This window comes from Carex rostrata, chromosome 12 (genome assembly GCF_964058835.1).
Source record: "Carex rostrata chromosome 12, lpCarRost1.2, whole genome shotgun sequence".
NCBI lineage: Eukaryota > Viridiplantae > Streptophyta > Magnoliopsida > Poales > Cyperaceae > Carex > Carex rostrata.
In genome coordinates this window covers 8,648,069-8,659,017 of record NC_135929.1, presented here as the reverse complement: position 1 = coordinate 8,659,017, position 10,949 = coordinate 8,648,069, and the positions used below count along the sequence as shown (strand labels likewise).

The following is a 10,949-nucleotide window of genomic DNA, read 5'->3' as shown; positions in this document are numbered from 1 at the left end:
AGATGTTACTGTTCATTTACAGTAATCGATACATTCCGGATTATATATTTATAGATAGATGGCTCTTGCCACTGTGTATAAAACATCTATTTTTCGAATTGATTCAAATGAAAAAAATCAAAACTCCTTCAATTCTTAATATATATTTCTGTTTTTTTTTTTCATTCATATATATATATTGATGCTTTTGTGTCTGTGACATATAATCCAACGACCTGATATATTCATTTTTTTTTTTTGGTGAAAATAAAAATGCACCGAATCTGTGTAGTAGCCATAAATTATAAGGACAAAAAAACCAATTTTTTTAGTTAATTAGCAGCACATCGGTAAAAGCCGAAATACAAACATTGTTTGCGCAATAATGTCCATAGAAGTTGGTTTTTTTTCTTTAAAAAAAAAAACCACTATAAATTGAAGTTTTGATACGAGTGTATAAAGCATCAGCGTGTTAGAGCATCTACATCCCTGAAACTATTAGAGTTTCTAATCTGACGTGGCAGTTTCTAATCCAGTTTCAGGGATGTGGGAGAGTTTCTTATTTAGAAACTATGCAGGAAAGTTTCTTATTAAGAAACTGTTTATAAATTCTATGTTGGTTAAATGATTGGCTCAAATTGTTTCTCCTTTTTAATTTGTTGCTGACGTGGCTTAATAGAAACTCTAAAATGAGTTTCAGGGATGTGAGAGTTAAAAACTTTAGAGACCATAATTTCTAAAAAGTAGTTAATAGTTATTTAGAAATCCTATTGAGTTTTAAGGATGTAGATGCTCTTATTAATATTTTGTAATAAAATAGTAATGTATTCCAAATAAAATATTATCTCGTCATGAATATTTTTACAATAGCATTGTTTTCTAAAACTTTAAATATTTATATTTTAATAGGAAATTTCAATTTGCACCTATCACCGCAATTCGGAAAACTCTTTTATTCGTACCAGTACCAGTATTATTACTAGATATTTATGATTCAAAAATCATCGAAACCATACATCTTTTTTAATGAATTATGAATTCATTTATTATTCAAAGATCATTGAAATTATCTATGATTGTTAAATATATGTCATTTACACGGTAATTTTTTTTTTCAAATTCAAAGAAATATATCAAGAATTACGTATGCAAATCTTCTAAAATGTAGTTATAAAGTATGTTGTGTTTTTGTTGATATTTTCAATGAATTATAGTTTCATTTATAATTCAAAAGTCATCAAAAGTATAAATTTATGATTCAAAAATTCAAAACTATCTCAAACTATATGATTTCATAATTTTAATAAAAAAAAATCCCCAAACCGCCGTTGAGTAGTTTTAATAAAACCTTGAAAATTTGGATAAATGTGATAAATTATATTTTAAATGAGGAGGGATCAAGTTACAACAATTTTTGAGTTACAACAAATTACAACAAGTATTTTCTACATTTTCAAAGTCCAAATCGTCGATCCAAACCGTTAGATGTGATCTCTACAATAAAATGTGCTTGGAGACCAAATTTTACATTTTTTGGAATTTTTTTACTATTTATTAAGATGAGTACAAAATTCAATGGTATGAATTTGACTAGTTTTTGTACCCATCTTAATAAATCGTAAAAAAATTCCAAAAAATGTAAAATTTGGTCTCCAAGCACATTTTATTGTAGAGATCACATCTAATGGTTTGGATCGATGATTTGGACTTCGAAAATGTAGAAAATACTTGTTGTAACTTGTTGTAACTCAAAAATTGTTGTAACTTGATATCTCCTCATTTTAAATTGGATATTAATAAAAATGTCGGAGAAAAAACGGAGAAACTCAAAAGGGCATTCAGGTAATTTACTATCCAGTCGTTGAAATGTTCGTCAGGGACGATTGGCCATGGAGGCAGTTTACATGATATTTTGTTTGAGAGACGGAATTCTACTAAAAACCACACAGAGCACCAATTACTGCATGGACCGAGTCAGGATCTCTTTATAACCTTCTAAATCTCTCCATTAATCAATTCAGGAGATCTCCGTTTCCATTTTCTTATGTCAATAACTGGATGAGTCCAGTTTTATGGAACGGAGATAAAATAATGTTTCTAATAATACACTCTGCAACGTGGGGCCCCTAATCAACCCTTGTCTGAAGAAAAGGCTTCAGCACCATGTCTTTTCGAATACCCAAAGGAACGGTCCAGCGCAAAAAAATTTCCCTAATCTACGCACGGAGCAAAAGCTTTCATTTGGACCAGTTCTATCCAATCCATCGTACACCGCAAGAATCACCACCGCGCCGGCGCGCCGTTCACTCCTCTCCCTCAGATCGTCGGAAGTTTTATCATCGGCGTAAGTTAAAAATGGTTTTGATCTCTTCTCTCTTTCCATCACATGCCTACTTTTTGTCCGATCTAGGGTTTTCTAGACTGGTGAGTTGCTCGGTTATGGCCTAATGAATTGTTGAATAGAATATGGCTTATAAGGATGATACAGGTGGATTGTGAGAGAATTTAATTTAGAAATTGATTTTTGTAGATTTTGTATTTTGTTGGGTTATGTTCTTCTCATTAATACTATTTTGTTCTCTACCTGAAGGCTTCATCTGGAATTTACAAAATTGTAAATATGCCAATTTCATGTTGGTACCGGTGACGGATATTATTTTACTGGTAAAGAAAGGAAAGAGATGGATAAAAGTGAAGAAAGGAAAACAAAAAAGCAAAAGAGGCATGATTTTAATGATGACATGGAAGAGAGAGAGGAACATGCCGTTGTATTAAGCCGAAAGGAGGCGGCAGAAGAGTTACTTGGTCAGGTTGTTCATAGTGAAGAGGAGGCATACAAGCTGTATTGTGATTACAGCCACCGCATTGGCTTCAGTGTTCGCAAAGGGAAACAATCGTACTTTCTTGGCACAAAGAACATCCGCACTAAGGATTACTACTGCTCAAAAGAAGGCGTCAAGTATGATGAGCCAGTTACAGATGTCAACTTCAACCGACCCGATACCCGTACCAACTGCAAGGCCATGATACGGTTTCGGGTTGATGAGCAGGGCGAGTGGAAGGTGGTGCGGTTCGTGCCAGAGCATAACCATGAGTTGGCAAAACCGGGTGAGCGGCATTTGTTGAAGTCAGCAAGGTCTATGGCCAAGCACGGGATGGCAGATTCAACAGCTAATAATTCATGCACCGATGCACTCCAGGTGGTATTTCCCACTGAAGCTATTGAAGATTCCGCTGATGGAATGCTGGAGACTGCGCTAGTTGCAAGAAGGGAGTGCTATAATCAACCGGATGCTCCGGGCGTTCAATTTCTTGAGGCAGGGGATATACAAAGCTTACTCAGCTACTTCAAACGCCGGGCTAATGAAGAGGGATTGTTCTATTGGGACACACAGGTGGATCAGGAGGGGCGTGTGACCAACTTCTTCTGGAGAGATAGCAAGAACCGAAACGACTTTGATTGTTTTGGGGATGTCGTGCTTTTTGACACCTCTTACAACATAAACCGGTACGGTGTGGTCTGCGCCCCCTTTGTCGGGGTCAACCACCATTGGCAGAACATTGTTTTTGGATGTGCATTCTTGCTCGACCAGTCAAAAGCTTCCTATACGTGGCTTTTTAAGACGTTTCTTGACTCAATGGGTGGTAACGGTCCTAAGACGATTTTCACCGACTACAATGAGGCAATGTCTATGGCAATAGAAGAGACTCTACCTGAGACCCGTCATTGCTTCTGTCACTGGCTTATCCAAAAAGCTGTACAGACTCATATACCTGAGCTGAGCACTTGCCATAGCTTTTTGAATGCTTTTGCACGGTGTGTGCAAGGCTGCCAGTCAGAGGTGGAATTTGAAGAGGCATGGACGGCAATGTACCAGGAGCCCCATATCCAGGACAACCCATGGTTTGCTGCTATGTATAAACACCGGCACAAGTGGTGCATGGCACTCAACCGTGACTCGTTTGATGGTGGAATCAACTCACTTCAATGGAGTGAGAACTACACTAACATGATGAACGGCATATCTGATGAATCGACTTCTCTTACGAAGTTTGTGTTCTCCTTTGAGAAGTTGCTCAGGGGCCTAAGGAGGAGTGAGTTTGAAGAGGATTTCAAGTGCAGCCAGACAGCACCAGTACGTGCCATTAAGCACAGCGCCATACTAAAACATGCTTCTGAGTTGTATACACATAAGGTGTACAAGATATTTGAGGCTGAATTTCTTGACGGGTGTGGTGCATCATCATGTGAGGAGACAGCATGTGGTGGTACGGTGTATCGATATGAGTTGACAATGCAGGGGAGGGTGTCGAGGGTTTGGATTGTATTGCTGGATACATCAAATATGGAGGTTACTTGCAACTGCAAGAAGTTTGAAACGACTGGGATTCTTTGTTCACATGCACTTAAGGCCTTCAGCATGCAAAATGTCGATAGCATCCCTGAAAGGTACGCTTAGTGTTCAAACCAATAAGAACTGTTATCCAAAGAGTTTCATTGGATTTCAGTGTCCTACTGCTTGAAGGTGGTAACTGTACTTAAATGGATTGTAGTAGCTTCCAGTCTAATACTAAACGTGATGCTACATGTTTTTCTTTTTATCATTATTTATTTATTTATTTATTTTAATTCTGTTTTGGTGTATTATCTTTAACAAAGGTTGGATTCTACTTGGCTTGTAGGTATATTTTGAAGAGGTGGACGAAAGATGCAAGGAGAAGGGTCTACAAGCTCGGTCAAGAGGAGTCTGTGGTGCAACAAACGGAAGGCACAGAGGCAGAGCAGGCATATAAAAACCGTGCAATGCAATACGCGCACAATCTAGTGACCAAGAGTCAGGAGCTGGAGGAGTCAAGGAAGATCTTTTGGGACACACTTGAAAGTGGTGAGAAGGCACTTGATATATTCTATGAGATGAGGAATCTCTCTGCGCAGCAACCTCTGAGGGATAAGGATGGGAATAAGATTGATAGACGCAAGAAGAAGTATAGACAAGAGTCAATCTCAAGTAAGTAATAGTTGTTATTTTAAAGCAGCAACAGTTCCCTTGTTTTTCTGTGTCACAAAATATCTGGCTAGTTTTTTGAGAAAAAAAAAAATCTAATATCAGGGATGGAGTAAGGGTTAACAAAAAGATTAGTGTTACATGACTATTATTTAAGTCGGCATAAACAATTTGGAAACTTTACAATCACGAGTGGCTCCTAATTAGGAAATATTCTTAGTTAGAGAACATTTCTTAAGAAGTTAGTGGTATTGGGTACCATTCTATCTTGCCTTTGGGATCATGCCCTCTTTTGTTGATACCCTCATTTGTCGATTTACTGGGTACATGGTCCAAAGAAAGTTGTCAGGACATAGAACTTCTTAATTAGCATATTAGTATTGTAGCTCTGGTCATGTTTAATATATGAATTCTCCTTTGAGACAAGACTTGCTCATATATTCGCTGCTTCCTGCACCCACATACATCTTTTTTCCAACACACCAAAATCCTACTAATTAATGCTTTTATTTTAGAATTAAATTATGTTTTAGCCAACATAATAAAAAGAGTGTGATGGAAGAACTGCTGTCAATTGAAGAGAAGTGGGGCCCATCTGTTTCTCACGTTAGCAAAAACGTCTATTAGATTGTCTTAGTCGGATCTTTTTGCTGTTATTATTTATTTATTCTAACTTGAGGGTGAAGCTGTTTTGTTAATTTTGTTTGTTTGACATGGGCTGTTCAAGTTAAAACCCTCCAACTACAACAACAACAACAAAGCCTTTAGTCCCAAACAAGTTGGGGTAGGCTAGAAATGAAACTCAATCGTAGTCACAAAGTCAAGGTGGATAGGAATAAAATAATAATAATAGTAGTAGTAATACTAATAGTAATAATGGTAATAATAATAATACTAATAATACTAATTATATTATGCTTACACTATAGATCGTGGGGGCCAAAGTCCTAAGCTCTACGTTCTTGACCCCAAATCAATTGCCCTATGACCTAAAGCCTGTAATACTACTACTAAAAAACCCCTAAACAATATTTCCTAGGTCATAGTTCTGATACATGGATTACTAACTTCCACGCGCTCTTGTCCGAAGCCAACTCTTTGGATACATTCCATTCCTTCAAGTCCCTTTTTGCTGCCTCCTCCCATATCAATCTTGGACAACCTAAAACCCTCCAACTACATTGGTTTAGTTTCTTTGTGCTTTGCATTTTATATGAAAATTGTCATGTCTCATCCGATAATATTTTGTGGTAGGGGCCAATTTTTTTTTGCCAGGTCCTAGCCTCTACACACACACGCACGCACACACACACGGACCAACTACAGAACCCTGGTTTTCTCTCTGTGTATGAAGCTTGGTTTTTCTACATTTCCTTTAGTAACCTTTCGTGATGTTTCTTATGGCGCAGAGAAACCAAAACAGCCAACAGTTGCACCTTCTAATTCTTCAAACACCGAAATTGTTGTTCGGCCTGGTGAGACCCAATTCTATCCGCCTCAAGATGCTGCTGCAGCAACCAATCCAGCTGGCATTGGATTATTCTATCAGGTACTAAATTATCAGATAATTTGTTTTGCTGGGTTAGTCCTAATGATGCTTTCAAGTCCCACCTGTCAAATACCTTGCTGATTTATAGTTTGTTCGATCAGTTGATTTCTTTGAGGTACTGTATTTATTTGAGATTTCCTTCTGCTGTTTGTTGATATTAACTGTTTGGTGTTAGTTTTAGCTGGTGGTTCTAGATTATTTATCTATCGAAAGAAAGGTTTTGACTGTCTGAAAATTAGTTGCATTTTAAGTTCTCTTTAATGTTGGTCAAACATCTAATACTCAATATGCACAATCAAGTAGTCCAAATCACAGTGTGCCTACATTGAATCCTTGGGTTATTCCTTGGCACGTTCTTTTCTTTCTCTTACTGCTTTATAGTTCATTTATTTCATTATAATTTGTCAATCTTACATCTGTGTTTTTTTTTTTTGTTAGGCATTTCAATCAACCAATATGCCAACAAATCAGATTTACATCACTCCCAATATGCAACCAATGGCACTTTGTGCATCACAGGTACTTAAAGCAAGATTTTCCGTTGAAACCATCTTTTAAGTGTTTTGTGAGGCTGTCCTTTTTTAAAGCATGAATTGGTATCTTTGTGTTGTTTTTGCAATTTTGAAAATGGAATACAAGTAATGCCGCTTTTGTTGTATAAGTGATCACCCAATCTGCCTCTATTAGACTTTACCCGTTGAATGCCTATAGAAACAGCTAAGAAATTCATTTTTACGATTCATTACTTTAATTGGTATATTTGAAATTTACCATTGCATTAATGGTTGAAAGGTGATTAACAACTTTACTGTTCAACTACCATTGTCAGGAAATGTCAGCATATGGTGCCCCAATACATCCCACATCTACCACCTTCGCTGCGACAAAGAACATCTCCAGATCATAAATGTAAGACGATTGTTTAATTCTCTTAATTTTTGTAAATTCAAGGACTTCATTACATTTAAGCAAGAGGCCTCTACGTTATCAAGAATTACAAAAAAAACTATTGTTGAAGAAATGAAAAGGAAAAAAAACAAAGGCTGCTGATTAATCTTTGATACTATTTTAATTTTACATAAAAAAAAGCTCTACATTATTAGGCCTTTTATGCAATTATTATTGATGGTAAGAACTAACTTTTCTTTGTAAGTGTTGGTTAGTTAGGGGTCCTTTTGCGGTTAATATATATATTTTTAGGGGCCTTCTATTTTTTTTTTTTTTTTTGTAACTGTATGAACTGAAAATTTATAGTACTGATATCGAGCTCCATATGATTTTCAGGTATGTGCAATAGTTAATAGTTATTAAGACTGCTAGAAGAATATGCCTCTGTGTGGGTGGGTGGGTGGGTGGGGGGTGTTATTTGTTAGTGTAAATTGTCTTGGAAGGAAGAACAAGGTAGGTTCTGCTCTTTGCAATCTGAGTAAGTGCTATGGTTAGTTTGTAGCAATCTGGACATTTAATTTTTTTATTTTTCCTATTCTGTTATTACTCTGATGATCGATTGGAGAATTAGATACTGACAAGATAATAGTAAATCCTTTGATGCTGATTTATTCTCTCTCTCTCTCTATTGAAAACATGGCAGTGCCTGCCCAGTGATTTTATTAGAACACCTGGTAATTTCAATGTGTAGGGTTAAAATGCCTTATAGGTTTTGTGCCACATCATGCTGCAATATCATTATCTTTATTTTTAAAATTTAAACAGCTGATCTGAACCACTCAATACGATATTTATATTAAAATGTGCTTGGATACAAAATTTTATTTTATTTTTAATTTTTTTTTGCTAATTTTTAAGATAAGTACAAAATCGCTGCTTTTAGAATATTATGGACCATTCACAAAATCAATGTAGTATTTTAACCCTACTCTTTCAATGTACTACACATGGGGAGAGGGGGGTTTCCGATGGGCATCGGACCAAATCCGGTTCGATGGGGGGTTTAAACCGTCAGATCTGCTTTAGGATTCGCACCCGCAATTTCGCGTCTGTTTTAAAATCCGTACACACGAATCCTAAAGCAGATCTGACGGTTTAAACCCCCCATCGAACCGGATTTGATCCGATGCCCATCGGACACCCCCCTCTCCCCTACACATGACCTCTACATCCCTTCAAAAACGAGACTAAAATGCCCTTATACAAACCAAAAAGGGAGGCTGCACTACCTGAATGCGGATCCTCTGCATTAACTCAAAAGGGAATCTTTTGAATTAATAAATCTCAACAGTCTGATTTTAAACAGAGTCAACCCGGCTTTTGTTTATAAATTAGGGGGCTCTTTAATATTAATGCGGATCTAGTCTACACGAATCTTAAAACATATCAGATTGTTGAAATTCATTAACTCAAAAGATTCCCTTTTGAGTTTATGCAGAGGATATGAATTCGCACTACCTTCACAAATGATGTTGAACAAAACACTGACAATTTAAGTGTGACTTAAAAGTTAAAAGAGTCAATTTATGCCAATGACCTCTTTGTAGGGGTGAAAACAAATCGGATAGTGATAAAATTATATTTGTATTTATTTTTTATTTTTTAGATACGAATATGAATCGGATTACAAAATATAGAACTCTTTAAAAAAGAAAATCAACAACGTAATCATATTTTTAATCAAAGGTACTAACAAAAAAAATATAATTGTTATTAAAAAAATACCAAAGTTCGTCATTTTAGCTAATTATAAATATTGAATAACATAAAAATTTTTCATTATATATAGTAAATTATAGTATATATATACTATTTAAATACCGGTAAAACCACCGTATCTAATTTTCGAATAAAATTTAAATATGGATCAAATATTATCCAATCTGTTTTCATCCCTACCTGTTTGAGTGCGTATCCTCTGAGATATCTCAACTTTTGCGTGACCGACGTGTCCGGTGCCTATTCGGGGGTGATGTAGGGGGTCAGTATTATGTGTGCTTTGAGGTTCGTGCAGAACATATTTAAACGGTTGAGATTTTCCATAAAGTCACGCAAAGTTTGAGATATCTCAGAGGATACGAATTCTACTTGTTTCAGATTCCTAAGTTTAACAGTAAAGATAATTGGATCTAGCTCGGTGAATGACATGGAAATAAATCTGCTGCGATTTCAAAGAATCACAGGATCCTGCGATTCCAAATTCCACCCTTTATTTGTTTTGAGATTGGTGCATAAAGAATAACTATTATTGAGATCCATACATTGCAAAAAAATGAATGGTCCGATATAGAATCGCAGCAGATTTATTTCCGACTGATCCAATAAAAGATTAAACTGAGACCAATGTAGAATAAACATTGGGAAAGAAAAAAATTCAGAGACCAGAGCCATATTTTTTTTCGAGGAGGGTTCAAATGTCTTCATTTTTTGTGCCTCCACCATGCCTCCATTTTTTAAAACTTTAATAATTCAAAATTTAAAACTTAAAAATCAAAATAAAACCGTTGGATATGATCTACATCATTTTATCTATGCACATGTAAAAAATTATGACATTTCAATTTTATTTTGATTGTCATCAAGAGCTTGTAAAAAATGCACTAATTTGGATGATTTCTAGACGTTGATTTTTGGACTTGTTGATTAACATAAAAACAAAATTGAAATGTGATAATTTTTTATGAGCACATAGAGAAAATAACATAGATCACATCTAACGGTTTTATTTTGACTTTTAAGTTTTAAATCTTGAGTAATTAAAGTTTTAAAAAATGGAGGCACGATGGAGGCACAAAAAATGGAGGCATTTGAACCGTCCTCTTTTTTTTTCATCTGGTAGAACATTTGGGACCCAAGAATGTGATCAGGCTTCTCTTGCTCTGTAGCCTTAAAAAGTTCAAAGGCTAGCTGTCTAGGGATTAAGCATAAATATTTCTAATAAATATTATATAACCCAAAATTCCTAACATGTTAAATAACAACTCAAACATAGAGAGAGGAATAGAGAGGTCTAAAGCACATAACTCATCAAGTAGAGCTTCATAAGAAAGACTAAAACCCTAAAGAGTTAATTAATCATGAATTAAAATCAAGCTTTAGAGATTCGTGTTACGATCATATCAAACAATTTGCATATGAAAATTAATAGTTACTTTCACTTAACGACTTTTGGACTTTTTTTTTTTTTGTTTATCTCAACAATTTGTTCAGAATAGTTTATACTGTTAATGGACTGGATTTAATACACAGATCAATTTCTTGGATAATTATTTTCTAAAGTCACCAAAATTTATCTATAATTATCGTTGTTGCTCAAGTAAAGATTGCTTATCAGTAGGGGTGAAAATGGTATGGCTAATATTTGATCTGTACTGGAAAAACTTAGATGTGGATATTTGATATCAGAATATTCGCGTAGATAAGGATACTGATATGGTTTTGAGTTTTAATTATCCGTATTCAAATAG

General features: G+C 35.4%; 1 protein-coding gene across 1 annotated transcript; it reads left to right on the top strand.

Annotated features, from left to right (window-relative positions):
* Nucleotides 1-2,141: 2,141 nt before the first annotated feature.
* Nucleotides 2,142-8,087, top strand: LOC144563496 (protein FAR1-RELATED SEQUENCE 5-like). Its single transcript, XM_078312982.1, has 7 exons — nt 2,142-2,323; nt 2,570-4,429; nt 4,663-4,988; nt 6,395-6,534; nt 6,973-7,053; nt 7,364-7,443; nt 7,819-8,087. Exons 2-6 carry the CDS (start codon nt 2,661-2,663, stop codon nt 7,439-7,441), a joined length of 2,394 nt encoding a protein of 797 aa, XP_078169108.1. The 5' UTR covers nt 2,142-2,323; nt 2,570-2,660; the 3' UTR covers nt 7,442-7,443; nt 7,819-8,087.
* The last annotated feature ends 2,862 nt before the right edge of the window (nt 8,088-10,949 follow it).